This window comes from Larus michahellis, chromosome 1, assembly GCF_964199755.1.
Source record: "Larus michahellis chromosome 1, bLarMic1.1, whole genome shotgun sequence".
In the NCBI taxonomy this organism is placed as follows: Eukaryota; Metazoa; Chordata; class Aves; order Charadriiformes; family Laridae; genus Larus; species Larus michahellis.
In genome coordinates, this window is record NC_133896.1 from 200550869 (window position 1) to 200577208 (window position 26340).

Consider the following 26340-nt stretch of genomic DNA (forward strand, 5'->3'; position numbering starts at 1 on the left):
AACTGATCTCTTACCATGCTTATTAAGGGAATTTATTTGATTTCATTCATACTCCTTGAATTTATTAGTTCAGATAAAGACGGGCCTTATGCAAACACTGAAGGATGAAATAAATTGCTCTCCAGTAGACTTCTGACTTGAGGGGGTTGCATTAGCTAGCTATAAAATGCATTGTTACAAACATCTTGTGATGCAGATCTGAAAACAATTCTCACAAACTGCACGTGGTCTTTCTGCTGATGATTGCCAAACAGATGGCAAAGGATGCCTTCTGCAGTTTAAGAACTGCAATTGTGATAGTAATGAAAAAAATTTATAGAGGAAGAGTATGGAAGTGCCTCATATTTGACTTTGGTTTTCAGTAGTTGTAATGTCTTCTTGTAGTGGTAATGACAACTTTCAAAGTTTCTTCCCTCCCCCTTGCTTTTTAATGAGGAAGCTTAAATTTGTGCCTTCCAATGATGGTGGTGGTATTGGAAAAGATGAATAGAACAAACTCCTGAACTTGTGCTAATATAAAACAGGTGCAACCTGTAATAAACTAGGATGACATAGTCTGCATATATGCTTTTTTGTAAATTGAATGCACAACTTCTATCACATCTGTAACTGCCACACATCGGAAAGACACATTTTCAGGCTAGGCAGGTAGATACTAAATTTTTGTTAAATGTCTAATTTCTATAAAGACTGTACTGGAAAAAACCTTTTTCAAATATCAATTGTGCTTCTACTGTCTGTAAATGGATCAAAGAGTTGGAATTCATGTGTGTGGACAGTTGGAGGGGGTGCCTGGGTCCGAACTTCATTAGGATCTGATCTTCATTAGGATTCAGCAACTTTCTCTGGCTTCTGTCCCCTCCTAGTTTGCTCTCCTGCCTTCTTACTAACTTGTTTGTAATGCGGAAAACCCCTTAGTTATGGGCTGTGACCCCACTGTGCTGGGTGCTCTGCACCCTGACTGAAGTGCCTCCCTAAGCTTCAAGAAGAGTGAAGAACAGACAAATGTGGAGACTTTGGATGTAAACAGAGGCTGTGGGCAGCACCATGAACCGGAGCCTTCATCCTGTGTCTCTGCTGGGCCTTGTCCATTCCTGCCTGCTGTCTATAAATGCTTCCCCTTAGCTTGAGGACCAGTTGTGCTGATAAATTTGTTTGGGCAAATTGCCCAATGTTGTTACCATTAATATCAGCTCTTCTGCTTACGCAGGATGCCTTAGTTCACTTACTAGGTGTCTGTTTAACAGTAAACTTGTTCTCAGACTTCTTTAGTGTGAGTAACTTCTCAATTCTGCCAGTGCTGGCAGATTTTAGAACAAATTTTAGTCTTTATTTTTTGTTCTCTAGCTTCACTGAGTCAAGTAGGCACTTTCTGAAAGGTAAAGTTATGTTACTAGTGATATTGGTGGCTCTTAATTGGGGCAGTTGACATACCAGATAAATCTCTAAATTTGGGTTATAGTGTTGGAATATCATACCTCTCACCATTGGTTTAGAAAAAAATGTTCAGAAAGTGTTCTGTTCTCTAATGTATAGCTTTACCAGTCTTGTCGTTCATCTGTTATAATATGCTCTGTATTGAGGCATGTGTTCTGTGGGGGTTTTATATATGTAGTATTGAAATCAATATTAAAAAGGCCCTTTATATTAGGCCTCAACACACTCACTGATTATTTTAGCACTACTAAGTCTGATTAGGCCAACTGCAGAAAGGTGATTGTCCCTATACTGTACCACTCGGACTTCTGTCTGCTGATGTCTTATGTCTTTTGGTCCACAGAAATGCTCTCTGTCAACTTTGGATATAATCTGCTGACATTTATAATCTTGTACAACAACCTTATTCCAATCAGCCTTCTGGTGACACTGGAAGTTGTCAAGTTTACTCAGGCTCTTTTTATAAATTGGGTAAGTAACAAGAATAAATGCATTAATATCAGTTTTGGAAAGTGACATTAAAAAAAAAAACCAACCACCAGAATCATAGAATCTTCATGGTTGGAAAGGACCCTTCAGATCATTGAGACCAACCAAACAACCTACAATCTCTGCCACTAGAGCATGCCCTGAAGCGCCACATCTAGACATTTTTTAAACACACCTAGGGATGGTGACTCAACCACCTCCCTGGGCAGGCTGTTCCAGTGCCTGACCACTCTGTCAGTAAAGTAATTCCTCCTAATATCTAACCTAAACCTCCCCTGCCACAACTTCAGACCATTTCCTCTGGTCCTGTCATTATTCACTTGGGAGAAGAGGCCAACACCCACCTCTCTCCAACCTCCTTTCAGGTAGTTGTGGAGGGCAATGAGGTCTCCCCTCAGCCTCCTCTTCTCCAAGCTAAACATGCCCAGCCCCCTCAGCCTCTCCTCGTATGACCTGGTCTCCAGACCCCTCACCAGCCTGGTAGTTCTCCTCTGGACACGCTCCAGCACTTCAATGTCCCTCTTGTACAGGGGGGCCCAGAACTGAACACAGGACTTGAGGTGAGGCCTCACCAGTGCCGAGTACAGAGGCACAATGACTTCCCTGCTCCTGCTGGCCACGCTATTCCTGATACAAGCCAGAATGCTGTTGGCCTTCTTGGCCACCTGGGCACACTGCTGGCTCATGTTAAGCTGGCCATCCACCAGCACCCCCAGGTCCTTTTCTGCCGGGCAGCTTTCCAGCCACTCTTCCCCAAGCCTGTAGCGTTGCTTGGGGTTGTTGTGACCGAAATGCAGGACCTGGCACTTGGCCTTATTAAACCTCATACAGTTGGCCTTGGCCCATCGATCCAGCCTGTCCAGGTCCCTCTGTAGAGCCTTCCGACCCTCAAGCAGATCAACACTCCCACCTAGTTTGGTGTCATCTGCAGACTTACTGAGGGTGCACTCAATCCCCTCATCCAGATCATCCATAAAGATATTAAACAAAACTGGCCCCAAAACTGAGCCCTGAGGGACACCACTGGTGACCGGCAGCCAGAGGATTTCACCCCATTAATCACAACTCTCTGGGCACGGCCATACAGCCAGTTTTTAACCCAGCAGAGAGTACACTTGTCTATGCCATGATTCGCCAGCTTCTCCAGGAGAATGCTGTGGGGGACGGTGTCAAAGGCCTTACCAAAGTCCAGATAGACAACATCCACAGCCTGCCCCGCATCTGGAAGGCAGGTCACATGGTCATAGAAAGAGATCAGGTTGGTTAGGCAGGACATCCCCTTCCTAAACCCATGCTGGCTGGCCCTGATCCCTTGGCTGCCCTGCACTTGCCGTGAGAGCTCACTTGAGATGACCCTCTCCATGATCTTTCCTGGTACCGAGGTCAGGCTGACAGGCCTGTAGTTCCCTGGATCCTCCTTCTGACCCTTATGAACTCTTATGAACCCTCTGAACTCTTTACCAGATTTTCAGATGACTTTTTGGATACAACTTCTAGGAAAGGTAGGGAGAAGTTCAGAGGATTTATTCTGTATTAGTTCTGTGTTCCACAGGAAATGAAAAGATTTAGTTGTAGGCAGATCCCCTGTGCAAATGATCACTCTTGTATATTTTAGGCTTTCAGGATGAGAAGGAAGGCTCAACTCTTCTTGTTGAAGGAAGTTTCTCAGCTGACTCATGTTCAGTAAATATCTTTTGAGAACTCTTCAGTAGCTTATAGCTTCTCTCAGCCACAGCAGAGGGAAAGACTAGACTTGTTTGAGGGTGTGGGTTTTTTAATTTGTTTTTATGTTTGGTTTTTTTTTAAATACCGAGGATAGCCTTAAGGTCACCTCTGGTATGAATCATAGTATTTCTGTATGGAGATGAGTTGGTGGTGCCTCATGCTTGAATACAGGGATCACTTTTGTTGCAAGCTTTGACTTTAAAGTGTGCTTTTCTTCAGTTGTGGACCACAAATACTGTAGTGATGTCTCTTAAGCTGAATGAAAACAAGAGGAATACCTTGTCTTAGTATGCACTAATCCTTGGACTTTCAGTAAAGTTGTAGTCGCTTCTCTAAAATTCAAGTAAATACAGTCTAATGTTTCTGTTCTGAGCTGCTTATAATGCATTGGAGGTGCTTAGCTAGCTTATCTGAGAAATTGCTTTGGTTCATGTAGCAGGTGTTTGTTTTTTTTTTTAACCCTCCCAGTTAAATGTAGTAATAGAGGGAGTTGATTTCAGAGTCACTTAAATTGTCTGTTCAATCATGGGTCCAATCATGGGTTACACCAACAATCGTTGTAACTGAAGACCTATGATTAGCATGGCTGTTGGAACTTCTTCCTACTGTACTAAATTCTTAAATTAGAGATGCCATGAAGAAAATGATAATTGCCTGTAATTGAATCTGTTTTTTTCTCATGTATGGGTAGTATGGAGGTATACTTTGGAAAGGAAGCACCCCTATTCAGCCTTGGGTGCTGTTTGTGTCTCTAGCCCTCAGAACCTTCATCAGTCAAGCTGAGTTGCAGCTGAATAAAAGAAGACTGGAAACGTCAGTGTTTAATTTGCGTGGCATAGGTCTAATTTTGCTCTCATTTCAGGACATAGATATGTATTATCCGGAAACAGATACACCTGCAATGGCGAGAACCTCAAACCTTAATGAGGAACTTGGGCAGGTAAGACAGCGTTTTCTTAAGTGTCATGTTTGATATCTTTTAGGAAGATAGAAGGTATGAGAGAATGCTGTACAAATCTGCTTTCTTCTGTTGCCCTGTGGCTCAGGTTAATGGGATATCTTTATTTTCATGAGTTCCAAGTCTTGCAAGTAAAATAATGAGATATCAGAAGGTTAAATTTGAGGTCCCATAGGCAGTTTTAAGCTTGGAAATTGAATCTGTTTGTTATGTTCACTCTAAACTGACCTTTCTCTCAAGGGTATTGAAGAGATGCTCTGTGGTTGTGACTGTCTATAGCGGAACAAAATGTACAGGACTAAGCTTGGCTGAAGAGCAAGCTAATAGCCTCGGCATGCGTTCTTAGTTTTTCATGTTTCTGACCACCTCATAGGAAATGCAAGTCAGAAAAATGCAGTTCTAGTCCTAACTTAGACGATGTTCCTTCAAGCGTTTGTATTTTCCTTTCAGATAAAGATACCCATGTATTAACTTGTAGGTCTTCTATAGGATTTGTTCTAAATTCTGCAAATGAGATTTTTTTTTTTTCAAAATGGAAGGGCTTCCCTAAACAAGGTTACTGGAAAACACAACTTCGCCATTAGAATTTTGTAGTACCATTCGGAATCCTAGGCTCTCTCCTTGACCATCAAAGTCATAGGTATGCAACTGAACCACGTGAACTTCATGATTTGTGTGAATTTAGTGTTGGAGGCAATATTAATGTATGTAAAACACGTAATTACTATGTGTTGCTCAACAGAGTGGTAGTCAATATTCTTCCTGCTACAGCTGATTGTCCTTTTTAGGATTGTTAAAATTTTGTTTATATTTAAATTGTTTTGATGTAAGGTTATTAACCTCCAAATTATGGTAGTGTTTTTGGCCAAAGTAAACTATATTATGTGGCATAATATATATTGTTGGCCCGTGTATTGTTTTCAGAAATGGCTTACTAGTGATTCCATGTAACCAGAGTGAAATTTTTTTATTCATTAACTGAATTACTTGTTCACAGGTGCATTTTAGAATTGTTATATGCTAGAAGTATTAATTGCTTGAAGTTACCCAGATATTTGGGTATCCGCTTTGACATCTAACTTGCGCAGGCTACACTTCCAATGCTGTGTTCGGAAGCAGCGTAGTGCACAGCTAAAGGATCACTTAACTAGTAGTGTAGTGCACTGACTTGAATTGAATTGCAAATATTGAGGAAAAGCTTTTTGCAGCTCTGAGCAAAATATACTGCTTTTGAAATTGTCCAACTCCTATGTTAGCACTATCCCTTCCTACCTGTTGCTGGTTTAAAATCTTACCTGGTACAGAGGTAAAACAGTGTGCAGTTTAGCTTGCAAATAATTTTGGTCTGTTGTGGCCAACTGAAGGTGGGAATCTTGAGTCTGCTTAACGTTCCAAGAAGTTGTGTTGCTGTGTTGAAGTCGTCTCCAAGTTCTAGCTGGAAGTCACTGGTTTCCATTCAGGGATTATGATCTTGAGCAGTGCTGACTGTGTCTCTTGCACTTCAGGACTGCTCATGACTGGATACCCGAAAAAGCAGGTTTATATTTGCCTGCAGAACACTGCTTGGATTTAATCTAGGATATTCCTTGTGTGGTACTATTTATGGGGAAGAAAACCCTAAACAAATTCCTGGTGGTCTTTGGAACACAGAATTTCTTCAGTGTGTTAAATTTTAATGATTCGTCAACGATCTTAAGAGTTTTTGTTTTGATTTTCGGTCTTGTTTGATGTTAGTGCAGTTGAAAGATTTGGTGACTGTTCAACCAGCACAAGCAAGTACATCTGTACTGACCACACTGGAGCCTTTGCAATTGATAACCTGCTATTTCAGCCTTTCTACACTTAAAGATAAAAAAGGACTTATGCCATTAAATAACTTCACTGAATATTTTCCTGTAGCTTTAGTAAGACAAACCAAGCAGTAATAAGCTTGCATTAGTCAATACTCTGACGCTTGAGCCATATGTCTCAAAACTTTCCTGATAATCTGTTTTCCACATTGAGTTTTGTTACTTTGCAAGTTGAAAATTAGACTTCTTTTTCTTCCAGGTAAAATACCTGTTTTCTGATAAGACGGGTACTCTAACGTGCAATATCATGAACTTTAAGAAATGTAGTATTGCTGGAGTGACATATGGGTAGGTATGACTTTTTTAGGAACTCTGTAGCTTAATAGTGCTTATTAATGGTACATAGTTTTATATCAGAACAGAATTTGAACATTCTGTTCTTTGATTTGTATTTTAGTGTACTTTGTGGTCTCAGTTAATAGCTTTCATTTTCGTGTTCTGCAACACAAATTATGAAATGCAAACCTGGGGAGTATTTCACATGACGTAAAGAAAACTTGCTTCCTAACTTATCTGATCATGATTTAAACTAAACCAGAAGTGCTAAACAACCTCTGGCCTTTCCGGAGAGAAGATGATGAAGCCCAAGGGTAGCAATTCTTCAGATGATCCAGGACTTCATTACAACCATGTAGCTGTAATTGTAGTAAAGTTAAATATTTCTTGCATGGGAGGGATATGTACTTACTGGGTTTTTTGTTCTCTTTGAGTCATGCCAATATTTCATAGCATTTGGCTTTTTGAATCTTCAGTACTAAATCTCTGTCTTTGCTTAGTGGGTAGTCTTAAGATCTCTGTGCAAATTAACCTTTGAATTTCACGGTAGCTAAATTAGATGCCTCAAAAGGCAGAAAACTTGGTTTGAATGTATGAACAGCTGAGCCCATGGTTCCAGCATATGTTTGTATGTGTGATGACTCATTGATCTTTGCCTTCCACCTATTTTTTGATTTGTGAAGTGGAATAAATGTTCTTTTTTCATTTTTCTATCCCTCAGTCACTTTCCCGAGCTGGAAAGAGAACGTTCATCAGAAGACTTCAGGTAAATATATTCTCAGATGTGTGTGTTCTGTATAGCAGAGCAAGGACAACTTATATAAAGACTGCTTTCTAATCTGGGACTGGAAGAAACCCGAGGGAGCAGTGTGTTTGAGTAAAACGCTCTTCCAGCAAGAGCCTAACACAGAGCTGGTGGGTGGGGATGGATGTTCTCTTCTGTGTAGGGAGATGGTGGGTGAAGGGGGTGAGGGATAGGCAGTAGCTGGGATGGCTTGGATATATGCTAATGCAATCCTCGTTTATAATTGCAGACAACCAAGTTACAAGCTAAGAGTAACCTTCTTTACAGTAACCTTACTTCTAGCTAGAGACTGAATGTTATTCTTTGCAATCACAGAGTTCAAACATGGAAAGGAAAAGAAAAGTAACTTCTCTATTAAAATGCTATGTTTTAATAATTAAACTGTGAAAGAGCTTGATATGGAGGTGTCTCATGTCAAGAGAACCACTCTTCTTTATTCAAAGATTGAATGAATAGAGGTGATGGGTCTGTCCCCTTCTACAGAAAGGGGTGAAAACCTAGAAGTGTTATGCAGGTGTCACTGTAGCATGTTCAGATTAACAGGAAGGGGTGAAGAGTCAGAGAGGGCTGATGTCTTTGGCAAATACAGGTAAGAAGTGAGTTCCCACCCAAGAAACGGGTATATGCCGGATGCTTTTAGCCACTTTCTGATGAACTAAGTTAGGCTTCTCCACTGGTCCGTGTTGTTTTTATGATCACCTTTTAGGAAGCTGATATGATATGGTATGTTGCTACTTTGGCTGAGATGTGGTTTCTATGGGTGCCTCTTTTTCTTCCAATATGTTGCTGTTTCCTTCATTGCCATCTTTTCTCCTTTTGTACACTTCTGTTCTAGTTAGCTCTGTGGAAGAGTTTCTTCTAGGTACTAATTTGGAGTTGTCAAGCTTAAAATCCTCCAGGGATCAACTCAAAGTGGAACTTGCTGACTAGAGAGGGAGCTTAGGGATATTGATCTTTGACCTATCTTAAAAGCAAGTCACCTTGAAATCAATATATTCCAAGTACACTTAAAAGCTGCTTCCACTACATCTGTCCTAGGAAGTGTGTTGACACTTGAATACATGTTCAATATACACATTGTTGATGCATTCAAATACCCAGTCAAGCATAACCATTTTGGGTTTCTTGCTGGCATTCTAAAGAAATTATGCTCATTTTCAGCACTTTCTGCATTAGTTGTATGATCTTTTCACAATACTCTTAAGGACAGTGGAATCTTACTGTGTTTTTCCTTTATTTCACAACAAAATAGATGAAGTAGTAAGATTGGAAATGTGCCACTGTTATGTTTGAATATGCTTGTCTTGCTCTGCAGCCAGCTACCTCCTTCCACCAGTGAATCGTGTGAATTTGATGACCCAAGACTGCTGCAAAACATTGAAAATGACCATGTAAGTCTACTCTGAATATCGTGTCTCTTAAATACCCTGTTCTAGGCCTACTAAACAAATGTACTTGTGTGATCAAGTCTGCTTTAGGGGTGTGTCATGCAATTACAGATGCAAGCGCAGAGTGGGGAAAAAGGAAACAAAATAGCTCCCCCAACCCCTTCCTGCCCATGTGTCTTACTACTGGAATAAAAACCAATGACATTGATATGGGTACCAGCTAGATCTAAAACAGCTTCGTATATGCGAGTGTATACAGAAGAGTATCTTGTAGCAAGTGATGGTAGAAATTGTAATTCTTTAAAAGAAAAACTACTTGGAGTGTTCAAACATCCATACTGTAAAAATACTGGTTTTAACAGTAATCCAGAGCATTGCAAGGTGGCTCTGGTGTGGGGACCTGCTTTAAATACTGCAAACATTGGGAATTCCAATTGCATAAAGGATGTAAGAGAAGAGAATGAACTGCAAGTTTAAGCTTAGCCTGAGATTTAGTGATTAGGAATCTTAGCCTAACTGGTTGTATCCTAAAGGGATCTGTTCCTTAGGAGAGTGTCAGGTGTTTACTTATTCAGAAACCATGCAGCTGTGAAGTGTGACTGGGGAGCAGACACCTAAGTCGGTTGTGGAAAAACATGACCCTTCTATTCTGCAGAAGCTGTCTCACAGAAGGGGATCTGGGCACTGGCAAGTGCTAATAGAAATGACAGACTCAATTAGCTGACTGCTCTCTGTAGACAGTGTAACTTCTGTAGCTTGGCTGGTTTAGTATGAGCATCTAAAATATAGTTAGAACATACTGTCTGTGTGCAGCAAAACTTTGCTTTCTGTTATTCTTTACAGTACTTAAGAAGTGGAAATGCAGCGTGGTGTAAATGCCTGAAGGAGTATTTAATTACTTTGTATGTCACTACATATTCCTCAGGGTGGTAGAGCCTGAAGATGGCTCCTGTACTCTACCCTTCAGGATGGTGGCCCTCCCAAGACAATGTACTGGCTTCCTATGTGGCTTTTGTAACCATCTGCACTGGAAGGACTTCCCACTGCACATCACTTGCAGCCAAGATTTGGGCTGCCTCCTGTTCTTTTGTGTTCTGCTTGTTTATATGCAGCTACAGTTGCTGACTTCAGGTGCTTATTCTGGAAGGAGGGGTACTGGTTTAGGTGCAGGCTACAGATAAAGTTTGTTTAAGCTTTTCCTCAGTGGCTGTTGCTTTAGGCATCTATACAAAAAAGTGCTTTGGTATGTTTTAGTAGACTCAGCAGAAGGGACAGATCAAATGGGCTGTGAGATGGTGTTTCTCATCTAGCCTTGAGATGGCTCCTTAACTTTGGGATATCTCTAATGTCTTGATGTTCTCTGGATAGAGCTTCTACTTTGGGTGATAGAAGGAATATTTGCTGTTGTAGCAGGCAAATAAAGGATTTTGGTAGCTTCCTTAGGTGTCACTTAGTTTAGACAGCTCAGGTAGAAGTCTTTGTTACGTGCTGAACACTTACGAGTCAGGTTTCCTTTTAGCTGGCATCTTGAACAGATAGGTATTGTTGTCATTGCACAGCTGACTCTTGGGCTGAGCACACTGTGTGAACTTGGCCCTCAATCGATGGGGGAAAGTTCTGGCTGATAAGGTGTACCTTGTTGGGCCAAAGGTATCTTTTGAAGCCTGACAGTACTGGAGGGATGGATGCCACCCACTGACGTGGTGATTTAGCACAAGACACAGGAATGCAAGGACTATCTGTGACAGTTTGCTTAGGACGTTCAGATCCATTTGTCAAACTGCATCAGTGAGATGAGGCTGGATTCCAGGGTAGTGGGAGAGGGAAGAATTGTGTGTTTCTAGCCCACTAGCATTTTGCATTACATCAGCTGTTTAAAGTGCATAAACTGCTTTCTTCTACCTAAAACTCCTTAGTGTCTTAGTTTTCATAGCTAGTAAATAGCTGTGGATGCCATTTACAGATGTCTGACAGTCTCTACTCATTTAGTGAAGTGAGGTGATAAAACAGAAGTGTTCTAGTGCAAGCTGCCATGTGGGTCAGATGGTGCTGTACTCTGCTGGGCAACGAATGCGTTTTAAACATTTGCCCTTTTGCAGCTGAAGCTGTCAGTGTGCCCTGTCTTACAAACACTCAGTAAGTGCTTATTGCTCTGATCTTGAAGACTTTATTTTTTTCAATCTGGTCCCAAGTTTTAGTTTAGAGCTGTCTCAGTGCCAAGTAATTTTCTTTCCAGGTTGAAAATAAAAAATAATGTACTTGTCCTCATGAGACTGTCTTCCATCTGCTAGGAAGATTTTTAGCATCCTGCATTGCCTCTAAATTTCATGGCTCTTCTGGGCCACTGGTGTGTATGGACTGACTGATGGCCAAGTCCACTTTTGAGTAACAGGCAAAGAATTATTGCCCTGTAGGAAACGTTCCAAGGAGAAATAACTTGTCTTGTAAAACATGTGGAGGTCCCTATTGGGTTCTCTAGGATTCTAATGTGGAAGAAAGTACCTAGGTTTGTCTGCCTATGCTTTTTCTTTGTAACAGCTTCTGTTGGATGAACTGTGCAGCAGAGACAAGAGTATAATGCTGGCTTGTTTCTATAGGGAAAACACTGTAAACTCCTATTAGAATAAGAAAAGATAAGTTATTTCCAAAAGCTTAAAAGGAAGTTTGGTGAATATGCTAGACTGTCTTTATCCTAGTGTTAATAGTTATCCTGTGCAACTGTTATCCTGTTGCACATGTGCTGTAAATAAACTCATCATGGAGATGCAAGCCTCTTTGGTGTGGGGTTATTTTTTACCCTGATTAAGTGATTGCAGGGAAGGAGTCAAGAAGTGAAAGAACTGATAAACTTGGATCTCATCCCAGACTCCTCCGTCTCCCTGGATTCTTTTTAAACTTCCTCTTCTAATTCCAATTCACATATGAACTTTCTTCTCTGGCCCCCAAATAACCAGTTGGGCAAGAAGCAGCAAGGATGTGGTACAGCTGCAGATGCATGAATTGATTCAGTGAGTATGTGTGACAAGTAGGTTAGCAGCTGGCCAGGCAGAACAGGTAACTCTTGTGCTCAAGTTGAGCTCTTACCTCAGTGAAAGTGTTCATTTAGCTCTCCAATGTGTCTGCCTGTTTTCATGAAGTGTGTGGGAACTGAGGCTTGTATCCCATCAGGCTTTGTTGAAATGCCTGCTACATCAGCTGATTCTTAATTCCGCAGGGAAAGCAGAACAAGAAAAGCATATTACTACTTACTGGGATGAAAAAGTGTAATTTAAAGTCTAGTGGGGAAAATACATTCAGGTGGTGAGAACCTCTGGGAGGCCTTAGTTCAGAAAGTAACTGTTGCCTGAAGTTACCTCTTCTCACAGGTGATTAGCATTAGAACAAGAGGGAATGGCTTCAAGCTGCAGCAGGGTAGGTTTAGGCTGGACATTAGGAAAAAATTCTTCACAGAAAGAGTGGTCAGACACTGGAATAGGCTGCCCGGGGAGGTGGTGGAGTCACCATCCCTGAGTGTGTTTGAGTCATTTAGATGTGGTGTTAGGGGATATGGTGTAGGGGAGAACTTTCTAGAGTGGGCTTGATGGTTGGACTCGATGATCCCAAGGGTCTTTTCCAACCTGAACGATTCTATGATTCTAGGAAAACAGTCTAAACATCTTTTTAAAGCTCAATTAAATTGTTGTAGCTTGATGAGAAGTATCTTTTACTCTTCTTCACTGTGCATGGGACTTCAGTACTGTTCTTTTGCTCAAGTACAAGCCGGTATCTTTAATTATAGGTCACATTTCAGTGGCTTTGGACAAGATAAACTTGTATTTAACTCCGTTGATACTCAGATGCTGGTTAATGCATTCTTTGAGTCTGTGCCTGAAATATCCTATCCCCTCCAGCCTTACCAGCTTCACTGTTCTGGAGGTGCCCAGTGGCTGAATCCTCACACTGTTCCCTAAATATTTTAAGGAACAAAAGGGTAGGAAGTTCACATCTTTTTAGGATAGTTAATCATAACTGTCCCTGGTAGCAAAGTAGATAAGTATTTTACTATCTGTCCTTGGCAGAATGTGCCACATCTAGGCAAAGTAGCCAGCTCCAGTTGTTAGACTGTGCGTTAATATCCCATCGGCCATTTCTAGGCCATTTGCTTAAAAACCTGACAGTCCTGCTCATCTGGAAACTTTGTGAGTGGGGGTACTGATCTGATACTGCTACAAGTAAAAGGAGAGATGAATAAATAACTTCACATGCAACTTCCTTGTAATTTTATCAGGCTGTGAACAGTTGGCTAGAATAATGCAGTTTGTCTTCAGTGTGAGGAGGCCCAGATAAGGACATGTGTGACGAATGTGCAGATACGTAGCTCTGCAGAGTGCACCTTGCTCCCCAAAAGACTGAATTTTCACTGTGTCTTGTTCCCTCTGAACAAGGGAGAATACGAGGGGATGAAAACTTGTGATACAGCTTCCTGACCAGTGGTCTGTGCACTGCTTGATGATAGATAATGCTGTGCCTTCTAGATAGGGGAACTTTGTTTTCAGTTTAGATAATGCTTTGTAGATAACAATCCAGAGTTTGTTTCCAGAAATATGAGACTGTGTCTCAATGTGTCTGTAGTTCTCAGCTTGTAGGTGCAGCATGCAAAGTGAGTTTAGCCAGGGGGGTATATCACCAGGTATTCCACGGATCATTAGAAAAGACACAGAGAAAGAGAAGCAGTAGCTTTCACCTAGAGCTGTTGACACACAGGGAGAAAAATGCGTGGAGAAGGCACTTAAAATGAGAGCTGCCTGTGGACAGACGAACAATGAGACTGAATTATGGGAACTTTGTTCCTGCTGCAGATAGAGAAGGCAAAAATGGAGTGGGAAGAAATAATGCTGAGCTTAACAAATGAGCAAGCAAGGAATGTCTCAGGGACCATCAGTAAGAATTTGAGTACTAAAATGGCAGACTTGCTTTAATAGAGAGAAAAATAAGTAATAAAGCAGAATCAGTTAATCTGTGGGACTTCTGTCTTATGCTGGGGTTAAACTTGGCCTGGTGCAAGGCGTGTATCACCACAGAAGCTATTAATGAGTCTTCTGTTCACAGCTCTGAAGTAGGAATTTGAATGCTCTGTACTGATTCATGCTAGTGCAACACACATTGTGTCAGTGCTGAAAGAATATAGAAAGGAAACAAATGACAGCTGTGTGGAGGAGCTGATGTGATAAGCTGGTCCTCTGGTGATCTCTTGCTGTAGAACTGGAAGATTGCCATGTAATACACTGAGCTGTGAAAATACCAAGACAGCAACAAATTACATCACTGGTTTGAAAGCAGAAATAGATATGCAGGAAGGATTAAAATCTATGATATTACTGGAGACAGGTTGTTTCCAGCTGATAGAACATGTACTATGAAAGCATGGAAGGGGCCAGGTGATAACGCATGTAAGGAGGACATCAAAGGTCTGCAGCAATGGATGCTGAAATGAGAATCTGGCAGGCTGTGCATTTTGAGATGGAGATAAAACTTTCATTGCTTTCACTGGAAACAATGGAGCAACACTCACCTCCTGAACAGTAATTTACTGTGGACTTAACATGTCACACGCTACTCTCTGATTATATTTCCATCTCTTCATTTTCTTGAACACAACCTCTGCACTCCAGCATGTCAAAAGCTACAACTGTCGTTATTTTAGTGGCATTTGACCATACAATTCAGAAATTTTAGTATGCAAAGATAAAGGTCCTGTGTGAAATAGTTATTTTGAAATTATTCATGATGAAGTAGATGAAATCAAACAGGAATATAAGTACTGGATCTTCAGTCTCTTTATTACACTTTTTTCTGATATGCTTACTTTTTTTTAACACAACACTTGCCAGCTGACGTTATTTTCTGGCTTTCATAGTCATTTATTTCCTGGTAATTAAACCCTGCTATTGACAGTGCATCTTTTTGTTGGACAAGTATATAGGTTATGTGCACAATACTGGAAAAACAAACAAAAACTCAACAGTTTTTCCCTATTTTTGGTTTTATCCCTGAAATAGGACCTGAGATGGAAAAAAAAACCAAACAAACAACTTTGCTTATATTTTTGTCACATAGTTTGGCCTGGGGGGAGAAGCATTACCGTGTCTGACAGCCAGTTGTGAATGCTGCCGGCCTAATTGTGAGAAGTTGCATTTTAAGTGTCCCTCTGAGTGGGAGTCTTTAATGTCTCGCTAGTTCTATGTGATTAAAGGGCTTTATAAAATAACTGTGTGCTGCGTTTCAGATAGTAGTACTGCATATACTCTTAGAAAAATACACGTAATACAAGTCTCTTACATCAGGATTTTTGGTGGCATGGAGTTTTCACTTGAAAAAGTTTCATTTGAACATTGTTGCTTTTTTTCCTGTTGTGAAGTGTTCTTGTGTCCACTAGCATAATAAATTGTGTAGAAACATAACTTAATTAACTGTTTAAAAAAAACTTGGATCCTGTTTTACTAGAATCTTGTGAGATTCTTCTCCATCTGATCTTGGTTTTAATATTAGAAGAGTGGGTTTTTGGCCTGACCTTGTGCACTTGGAATGCTCTTGACTTTTGTAGTGTCTCTGTTAAGACAGAGTATATTTAAAATATGCTATGCTAATGAAAACTTTGGAAACTAGATGATAATTTCATAGGCAAAAATTCTGCCAGAGTTCGCAAGGTCAGCTAAGGCTTTCTGCAAAGGTAGAACTGCTGAGTTCGTGTCTGACTCACATCACAGCAGCCGTTTGCTCAGTGACTAAGATTTTGATGCTACCAACTGTGGATGCTATGGGTATAGCGGAGTTGGTGAAAGGGAACATGTGTTCACTTCGGCTGTTTCAGTCAAGTGTCTTAAAGATCTGTGTGGATAAGTTAGTATGCTGGGTTGTGAGCTGGGAAGCTGAGGGCTGTGAGGCTGGAAATGCTGTGCCACAGGCAGGGGTAGAAAGGAGGGGGGAAAATGGGATGGGGGACTCCATTTCAAGTCACTACAGCTACAATTGCCAGAATTTGCTGATCAGAGGCCTGTGATTTAAGTGCCGTAGCATCTTACTGTGTTGTAGACCTGGTGGCTCTTTAAGAACTTCGGGATGGCTGGGGACTGTGCAGTCTGTCAACAATGTTCTATATTGTGTCTTCTCATGATGCTGAATGTGTAGGGACCATTGATCAAATTTCTACTTGGCTGGATGATGTATTCTTGTGGAAGAGCACATGACGTTGCTTTCTACTGGCTAATCAGCTGCTGTCAGTTCATCACTGAGGGTGCAGTTGCAATGAGTTTAATTCTGGTGAGGCTACCATCGATCTGTTGAAAGCTGTCGTGGAAGCTACCAAAGTAGTATTACCTGTTGCTTGATTTATCATCAGCTCTTGTGGCAGATGTATGAAACATGGGGTGTACAAAACTAATGCATTTATATTTCGAGGGGGTGGGGAAATATTCTTCCTTCCCAGCTTTCTGCAGCTTAAGTGAGGTCTTTATTATTAGCGCTGTGGTTCATTAGTGCTGCCCCTTAAATCTGCTGTATTGATGTTCAGGGACCAAGACAACTAGTCTAAGTAGAGAACAGAACATTTTTTTGTCTATGGTACCTAAGAGGTCTTTTCAGTTTAGTGAACAGCTGCCTCAGTCTGTAAAATACTAAACCTGACTCTCCTTATCTCCTGTCTAGCCCACAGCTGTGCACATACAGGAGTTCCTCACTCTGCTGGCTGTGTGTCATACTGTTGTTCCTGAGAGACAAGGAAATACAATAATCTACCAGGCCTCCTCTCCAGGTTGGTTGTTGCTGTCTTCTTGGGGAGGGAAGGAGTGAGGGAGTAGAATGGGATGGATAGGGATGGAAGTACAGAAATTTCTTAAAAGGTCATTAATTTTAAAAGCAAGATGTTCTCCATGATAGCAGTAGATCTGGCATCTTCTGTCACCAGTGCACACAGCTTTTGAATGCCTCATACAAAACTGTTAAGTCCATGATGTTTCTGTAGAACTAGGCTTATGATCCCTTTTACTCTGGCCTCTTTCTGCAGGGGTGAAGAGCAAAAGTAAAACTTTGAGTGACTTGTCTTCCCTATATAGAGCTGACCTATGGAAGTTCTGAATTGTTTCTGCATGAACAGTTACTTGTTCTATTTGGCATGAGTACAAAGTGTTTCTCTGGATCTAGTAGCTTCCCATGTTGCTTTATGCAGATACAAGATGCTGGTACATGACACAAATCAACAAAGAGCAGAGTCTTGGCCATGTTCGGGCCTACACTTCACCCTTTTCTTGCTGCTTTCAGGCAGCACAGTGGTACTGAAAGGTAGGCAGGGCCAAAATGCAGAACAGTAGTGCTCTGCCCCCCATCAAATTTGTCTCTGTTTCTGAGGATAAATTTGTCTCTGTTTCTGAGGATATTTCTAGAACTGTTGTAGTGTTGTATTAAGTAATAAAGCAGCAATATTTCTTTTTGTTTTAATAAAGTGTCTGAAGAGTTGTGTGAACACTCATATAAGGCAGCTCTAAGCTGGTGTAAATTCACTTGTACAGTGGTTGTGCTTAATGCCGCTTGCTGCTTAATGAGGCTGTATAACCTCCTTATACTAGAGGTAGAGGGGTTGGCTCTGGTTTCAGCTTGGTTATTTGGGCTAGTAATGACACTCCCCACTTCAGTCTCCAGAAGGCAATGCTGTACTTATTTCTATAGCACCTGAACCTTGTGCCTTTACAGCAGGAAATGGATTAAATGCATGTTGTAAGAATTTAAAATAACACAGCTTTGATCCTGCTTTCGGAATGGGTATTTCCCCTTTTTCATGTAGAAAAGTATGTCTTTTCCACAACAATGACTTAATGCCTCAGTAGTTGGGGGATGTTTTATACAGATTGAGTATGAAATTTGTGTAACTGATATTACATGACCTTTGTAGGACTACAATGTGAATGTTCTTGTGGAAATGTGTGTAGAGCTACTCTAACAGGTCTACAGATGTGGGAGTACGTGGGGAAAGGGGGCTTCTGTGTTTTTGGCAGTGTGGCATATATAAGTATGGCTTCTGTAGGCCTCTTCTACGTACCAGATTAAATTTAAGCTTTTCTTGTATTGGCAGATGAAGGGGCATTAGTGAAAGGAGCAAAAAAACTTGGTTATGTCTTCACAGGACGGACTCCGCATTCAGTTATCATTGATGCGGTAAGTAATAGATGTGCATGGCACAGACTGCCAAGATCATGCAGAGCTTAAGTGTCTCTTGTGTGGTCCTTGTGAGTTGCCTTTACAGGGCCTTTAGGAGGCCATATGCAAAAGGCTTTGGCAGACTGGAAAAAGTTGTTTTAATCTGTTTTTAGATGCAAAGTCCTCTGCCCTTCTATGTGGCGTGGGCAATAGGAAGTCGTAAGCTTATATGGGAAACGCCAGCAGTTGTCCCTTGTCTGGGAAGCACGGATGAGCACATTCGCATCAGAAGGAAATCCATGGATCTGGGAGATTTTCTGACTGTTATGTTTAATGGCTGCTGTTCTTCTAATGTTTGATTTACTGTATTAAAATGGGATTTTTCTTCTGAGTAAAATCTTCTGTAGAAGATCTATCTGGTTACCAAGCTCTGTATGCAGGGGTGTGTAGTTAATGGATTAGGGTTGACACAGGCAGTCTCAAACTCCACATTCTGACTTCAGTTGCAGCCTAAGCTACTAAGTGGCTCCAGATTTACACAGGTGCAACTAAGATGAGAACCTTGTCTCTGGAATACATAATGGAGTGCTTATTAAGAATAATGGATGTTATTTTTGACCTTCCTCTCAGGTGCATTCACTTTCAAGTTTCTTGGTACACTGCCAAGCTAAGCATTTAAAAATGTGTATCTCTCTAGGACTTGTCACAAACTTAGAACTACTCAGAAAACTGCTGCTTATTTTAAGAGGAAGAGCTTAGGATGAGCAGTGTCATCCAGAGCTATTTAGGATCTTCTTTGCTCTGCAGGAAGACCCAGGCCCACCTGACCTAGTTTTGTACTCATCATACATAATGTGCTGGGAGCATGGTCAGTCTATAGCCAGCAATAAAAGCTGTCACTCTGAGGATCCTGTCTCTCCTCATTGCCTACGCCTGTGGCAGTACATGTAACATGGCTGGAGATGGCTTTTGGTCCTGGGGATATTGCTGAATTGTTATGTGCCTCATAGGACATAACTTTGTACCTATAGCTAGATTTTGTTACAGTCCTTTCTTTAACCACTGGAGTTCTGAGACTCCAGTAACTCTCACTGTTCCTTCCATCTGTTATACAATAGGAATGGCAAGGAAAGCATTTCTAAATCCTTTTCCTTTCAGGTTGCTCATGCTAAACCCCAGCAAACAGTTGTTGGCAACAGGAATTACTCCTCAGTTAACCACTTTTTGCCGCAAAAAATAGCGAATGCTTGTGAATTCAAGTAAAACAAATATTAATGCAGTTTAGACAAAGGTTATTGTAATACCAAATCTAATGGTATGTCTACTTTAACTTGGAATAATACAGTCTATAATATGTCTCTCACTTGATAGCTGTTAAGAAGTAAATATGCAGCTTAATTTTCAAAGCATGCTTATACTTCTAGATGAAGATATTAGTTCCTTGAAATAGCGTAAAAATAGTAAATAGAAGATGCCACAACTTCAGATGTTCAAGTAAGATTAGAATACCTTCATTCAATAGGTCTCTATCACTTTTTACCAGGAGAGGGAGCTGTTACCACAATTTATTTACACGGGGTCATGTAAACAAAAGTGCTTTAACAAACTATCGTGTTTATGCATGTAATGATATACTGCAAGTCATACTTACAATAGTATGTGCTTTCTTTTGTAGCTGGGAAAAGAAAAAACTTTTGAGATTCTTAACGTGCTGGAGTTTTCCAGGTAAGTTTTCCTCTCATATGCTAAATGCAGGAGAACAAGAAAATACATTTACAAAAATGGTTATCTACAAAAAAAGATTCCATTGACGCAGTAGAAAAGCTGAACTTCTAATTTTGTCCTGTCCCTCCATCTCTTTGTTTTCAATATAGGAGTAATACAGAGCTGCTTAGAAGCTGTTGGCATGTGAATGTGAAGCTCTCCCCTGCCACTGCAGCTCTGTTGGCTTATTGAGAAGTCACTGCCCTGGAAGTTCATTCTGGGCCTCATTGATTTCCTGATGTGTCACTTGTGTACTTCAAGAACATACTTTGAGATTGCACTTCTGTAGTGCTTCTGTAAACCACTTGTTTTTGAGAAGGTAGAATCTCTAGCTGGAGGGCTTCTTCGTGGCCCTTAAGAACCACTCCAGCTAGGAAAAACTAAACCTTGTAAGCACTCCTGATTTGTCAGGCAGGCTAGGATGGGCACTGGATGGGTAGCAAGAAGCTTCGTGTGATGAATTGGGCCCCTAAATTAGGGGAGTTCATAAAAGGTGCTTCTCTTCGTCAGTTGATAAAGTTGTTGGTTTGGATGGTGCTAGTCAGCAGGCTTTTCTGCTGTTTGTTCTACTCTTGGTTGAAGTCTTGCTCTCTGCCCTCTTTGAGTTGGCTGGTTCCACTCTAATAGGAGTATGCAAAAGTAAAGTTAAGGAAGATTCGTGTAGGCAGCTTTTCTTGTGTCCTGGCTTCCTTTGAAGATTGCTCTTAACTACTTCTCCCTTTTGTTCAGAGCTACACAGGCTACTTGTGGGAATATTTAAAAAGGTGCTAGAGGAATTCTTCAGGGATTCTGACAAGTTGACCAGTTCCGTGGTATCCATAGACAGGAGTATGTGTGGCCCACATGCGGTGCTGGTAGAAAATGCTGGTTTAATTCCTTCCTGTGTATAGCAACTTGCCTCTTGACCAGTCAGGCAGTGCCTATAATTAGATTTCATAAAGCACATGGAAGTTTCCCACTGACATTAGCTTGCTGCAGAAATTCTGGGCATAGCTTAATTGCTGTCCTTCCAGACTTTCTTCAGAAAGTCTTGGAAAGGATTGTTTTGTCTGATCATACATGCTAAGAGTTTACTTTCTTACAAATGGTTCTTGAGCCCTGAAAAGGTGTTAGAGTTCCCTGAGCAACTTTGGAGGAGGAAGAGGATTGTTCTACACTCTGATCTATTTGTACATATTCACGAGAAGGAGATAAGGAAGGAGGATGTTTGAGTCTGCCTTTAGCTAAGGAGAAGAATTACACTTATAGATAACTAACTTTGAACATGAAAATAAAGTTCTTTAGGGTTCTTGTGAGAGTTGATTTATTTCCTTCTGCCTCTTACATGCTACACTTTTTTTTCCCAGTGGCCCTTTTAAAGGAGAGGTTGATAAGTGAAATGCTAAAATTATCTTAAAAAATCCTTACGTACCTTTCCTTATTAAACACTTGGGTACAATAGGGTGCTATTTACCTCTATTTTAGAAACATACTCAAAACTTGACTGTCTTTATGTGTAGCCCTGCTCAGAGGGTCTGATTTTGTTCTATGTAATCCCAACTATATTGGTCTGATTAGACCAATAGAAAGAACTTTTTAGGGAGGTGAAGGGCTGGTCTATACCATGTGTGTCTCCTTTCTATGATGTTTTTGCATTCTCTTGTGTTAGTTAAATAACTGTCCTTGTCAGTGTGTAGTTATTTCAGTGTCTGTTATGGCTATAATTAATACACATTTAGCCTTAATGATTCAATTTCTAGCCTGAGTCCCCAAAACAATTTTACTTAAGGAATAAGGAAAAGCTGACAATAAATGAGACTCACCTTCTTTCAAGAGGATTTTTGTGCTGTCTTGCTCTCTTGCAAATTCTTGTTCACGTTTGGGTGCAAGTCTGGTTGAGTGCTTGCCAGTGGGAACCATAGGGCTGAAGCTGGAAATGGGCAATTTAACATTTCTCCTTGCTGTTGAGGATTGTGGGTTGTTAAGTTACTTAAGTAGCAACACCTCACCTGACCTCAGATGTGTTAAGTGTCCTATTCCCTGCTAGAACAGGACTTACTCTTCATCACTATGACTAATGTTAATAAATATTTTTCTTTCAATAGTAACAGGAAGAGAATGTCAGTGATTGTTCGAACTCCATCAGGACAACTACGTCTCTACTGCAAAGGGGCTGTAAGTAATTATGCTACCTAATGGAGAACTAACACTACTGGTTATTGTTTCAACAGCTGTGGCTGATGCTGGCATTTCATGTCTTGCACATAATACCTGTTGGCTTTCTGTTTAGGGCCAAGTGATTAAGAGACCCATAATTCCTCCTCTGACTCCTTTTGCAGGCAGGAGGATTGCTAGGCTTTCTACTACCTACCTGAAATCCTGAAACTAACGGGAGCAGTACCCTTTACTTAGGCAAAGGCAGGATTTCACCCAGCTGTGCAACAGCAGTTCAGGAGTTAGACTAACTGCTGTTATCTGAATCTGTAATACAAAAATCTGTTCTCAAGTGGTTGTCTCTTGATCTGGCTCTTTTGTGTCTCTGCACCTGCTGTTATCTGTCATCCTGACTTGCACCATGTTGTGCTTCTGTCTTCGCTGACAAGAGCAATAACTTACCAAAGTACAAAGGCTGCAAAACTAGCGTTGGCCACAGCCAGAGAGTGGTTCTAATTTCAATGGAAAACTATGGAGTTGGCTTTTTGTAACAGGGAAAACGATTTCTGACTTCTGTAAGGATCTGATTTACTGGAATCTGTCCTGGTGTATAGGTCTGGGTGCACTGCTCTGTTGCTTCAGTTTAACTCCCCTGATTTGATAAAGTTGTGTCAGCTTCATGCTGGTGTGGTGGGAGTGAATTAAGCCCCCTGTCATTGTGCGGTGTTTCAAAGTTATAGGAGGTATTTCAAAGGCCTAGTAGGACCGCACAGATCTGCAACTGCTTGTTGCTCATACTATGCTTGAGTTCACACTGTTTCTTGGGAGTGTGGCACTGGAAGGATGGAGAACAGAAAAGTCTGCAGTAAAAAATGTCCGGTTGTCTTCCATATGAGCAGGCTCAGATGCCTTAACAGAGCAAAAGGGTTGCAGTAATTACTGTAATCTGGTGTTTTGTCTTGTGTGTTCTGCTGCATCCACCACTCATCTGAACTCTAAGTTAACCGCCAGTTCTACACGGACTCTTACACATTCTGGTAGTCATCTCCCATCCAGTCGCTTCCATCATAAATTACTTGTTTTGTATGCTTGTCTCTAATCAATGATAGATGTAGGCCTCTTTACTTAGCTTAAGAGTACATGTTTGAGCAAAAGTACAGTTTCTGTATTTCATATGTGTGTAACAACTCATTCTGGTTGTTGCAGAATAAAATCCAGAGACTCTAGATGTAGGTGATGGTGCTTTATTTTGATTGCAGCTCTTACCAGGGACTTTCCAATTGCCCTTTGATTTGGTGGTGAAGGAAGTTGCTGCAGGAAGAAGGTTATTGCAGAGACAATTTTGTGGTCGAACCTGTTCAGTGTTTCTGCCTTCTATTTTTTAACATCAATGGGAATCTTTTCTAGAGAGGATTGCAAGAAGTTCTTCTGTACGGGACTACAATGCGTACTGAATAAGACCAGACACTTGTATTCTCTGAAAATCAATATATCATCTTAGTAATTCAGAAAGGAGTATTCTGTGTTGCCCAATAGTGGGGACCCCTTTATGGAAAGATGAGAGAAGGGCAGAATGTACTTCTGTCCCCATTATTTAAAGGTGATGCACTATCTCTGCCACTGGGCACAATCCAGATTACTTACTCAAATCAGAGTCTCTAAAACCCAAATGTGTTACTTGCAAATATAGTCTTGGGTTCTGATATTAGCAAGTCCATTCAGGTTACTTCACTTGAGCTTGTAAATACACAAATGGAAACTTCATATGTAGACTTACTCTGTTGTAATGAATTTGGTTTTAATAGGATAATGTAATTTTTGAGAGGCTTTCAAAAGATTCCCAGTATATGGAGCAAACACTGTGCCATCTTGAGTACTTCGCAACAGAAGGTAAGAGAAACATGTCATGAGAATTCAATTTGTCAAATTACTTGCCGCATGTTCTGCATTGTCTAAGCTTTGCAGTGCCAGATAACACGAAGATAAATTAAGTGGTGTGTAATCAGCAAATTAACAACTCTAGGATAACTTTAAGCCGAAGGAAGTTTGTGCCCTGCTTCTGTGCGATTTCAGTAGGGAACTGGAATTTGGAAGGAAAAGATGGGATTCTGTGTGCCCTTAATGTAGGGAAAGAGCGTGAGTTGTATTGCCCAGAATACCTCAATTACGTTGGAGTTAGTGATGTGTCTACCAGTGTAAAAGTCAGATGACGAAGTCCCTGTCTTTATGAAGCAAAGTGATAACCTGAATGTGCTGAGAAGCCTGGAAGACCAAGACATCAAAGATGATCTGAAATAGTCTCTAAGGCCTTTATGACTGATGTAGCACCTCTGTTTGCAGGGAAGTACAATGGCTTTGTTCCCTGTTCTGCAGTAGCATGAGATATTTGCATTATAGTAAAACCACGAACCAGTGTGTTTTTCCGTAAATCTGAAAACATTATTCAGCTTTTTTTTAAAACATAAATATTTTTTTTGCAGACTCCCACATACCCAGTAATGAAACTTTTGTATTTTATGGCACACACTCCTTTCTGCTTGACTCAGCCAGAAAAAAAAATCATTACTTCTGTATGTTAATTTTTGTCAGTGGTCTAATAAAATGGTTTTCATACTTAATGGGCCCTGTTCTTCACTCTATTATGCATGTGTAACCCTACTATTAATGTGACTTACGTGCATATATTGAAGGAGGAAAAACATCTTTCTAGAAGGGAATATGGGCTGTGTACTATGTTTAAATAGTATCTCCAATCCCAATATATAGCTAGTTCTTTAATTTGATCTCTTTAAAAATGCGTGACTGTCAAGCTTGCTTTCATACTTAAACTAAAAAGATCGAAGATGATACTTTTGTTGCTCCAGTATGGGTAGATTGCAGTACTGAAAATGAGGGAGGAGTTTGTGCCCCTTACTCTATCTTGATTTGCACCAACATTACTAACCTAAATGAGCCAGACTTTTCTTTTATGTTTGAAAACCCAAATGGTTTAAAAATGTACAGGGAGATTTTCTGGAATCCAGAGTTTAACAGCGTGCATTAAAAGTGCCTGTTGTTCCAATGGGAGGGTTAGAATTTAGCATTCATTTGGGCATTAATGATTTGCTGATACTCGGTGTAATTTTGCTGTGTGTAATGGCTGTTTTCTGTTTTGTAGGTCTGAGGACTTTGTGCATTGCTTATGCAGACCTGTCAGAAAACTCTTACAGAGAGTGGTTGAATGTCTACAATGAATCCAGTACAGTTCTGAAAGACAGAACTCAGAAGATGGAGGAATGCTATGAGATCATTGAGAAGGTAAGACATGTACATTTTTGAGAATCGGATACGGATTCCCTTACATGTGTCTTTTTCAATGGTATTTAGGCTTTATACAGTAAAACAAACAGTTAATTTCATTAATGAGAAACTGAAAAGGCATTCTCTTTTGGCAGTCTGTTCAGTCCATAGACCTCTCAAGTTTTAGTTTATAAATCTGAGACAAATCTATGTATAAAGGGTCATTCCTACCTACAAACACTTTTCTTGCACTCCTTTTATCTTGCTATCTTGTGTAAGGTAACTTGATAAAGATAACTTAGAAAATCATTGCGTTGTGCCAAGTTCCCATGGACTAGTATATGAAGGACAACTTGTTCCTTCTCATATAGCAGTCACAGTTCAAACTTTCTGAAGGCTGTTGTAGAGACTGTAGACATAAGAGAGTGTAGACCAAGGCCTGTAGCCACATAGACTGAAGGTGAAAAACTGCTTTCTTTATGCATATTGCAGAATTTACAACTCTGGAAGGGAAAAGTAGGTAGTGGAGAACCAGTTTGAAACTCTGTAATCCTACACCGAATGAAAAGTTAAAATGTCAACACTAGGGGCCAGTGTTTCTTTGATACTTGTTGGTCTTAGTGCTTTCTGAAATGCTGGTGCTCACACTCCCCACCTACACCTACCTGTTCATGCTCTTTCTCTTTGCTCCAGTTATTTCACTCTCATTTTGTTCAGTGGTTTATTTTAAGCAATATTTGAACTTCAGTTGCTTTTGTTAATTAATATTAACAATGCAGCTGAAGTTCTGGAGTGCTGGAGTTACTTAAGTTGGGGCAGAAGAGAGAAGGAAGCTGAGACTAGGATGGGATGTAGCTTACAGTGTAACAGAAAAACTCCAAGGACTTGAAGCAGTAGCTGAATATTTGGTCTTTATTTTCAAACTAAGGACTAAATCTCCTTGTGTTGGTTGGTCAGTAGCAGCAGTGTGGTTATCTAGTTCTTGATTCTCTAGATCTCATAGCTCCTTTTAGTTTTCTGCTACCTGCGCTGTGCTCTCATACTCTTCTGTTTTCACGGAGGTGAAAA

At 40.6% G+C, this 26340-nt stretch overlaps 1 protein-coding gene across 6 annotated transcripts in view; it reads left to right on the forward strand.

Moving 5' to 3' along the window:
- ATP8A2 (ATPase phospholipid transporting 8A2) overlaps window positions 1-26340 on the forward strand; it is a 344031-nt gene that overhangs the window by 70386 nt on the left and 247305 nt on the right. For all 6 annotated transcript variants that reach the window (XM_074568973.1, XM_074568941.1, XM_074568962.1 and 3 more), the window contains 11 exons: window positions 1781-1908; window positions 4514-4591; window positions 6659-6747; window positions 7457-7501; window positions 8856-8931; window positions 16612-16717; window positions 18032-18114; window positions 19772-19821; window positions 21945-22014; window positions 23799-23883; window positions 25151-25290. In XM_074568973.1, coding sequence (XP_074425074.1) covers window positions 1781-1908; window positions 4514-4591; window positions 6659-6747; window positions 7457-7501; window positions 8856-8931; window positions 16612-16717; window positions 18032-18114; window positions 19772-19821; window positions 21945-22014; window positions 23799-23883; window positions 25151-25290 — 950 coding nt within the window. The remainder of the gene's footprint in view (window positions 1-1780; window positions 1909-4513; window positions 4592-6658; window positions 6748-7456; window positions 7502-8855; window positions 8932-16611; window positions 16718-18031; window positions 18115-19771; window positions 19822-21944; window positions 22015-23798; window positions 23884-25150; window positions 25291-26340) is intronic.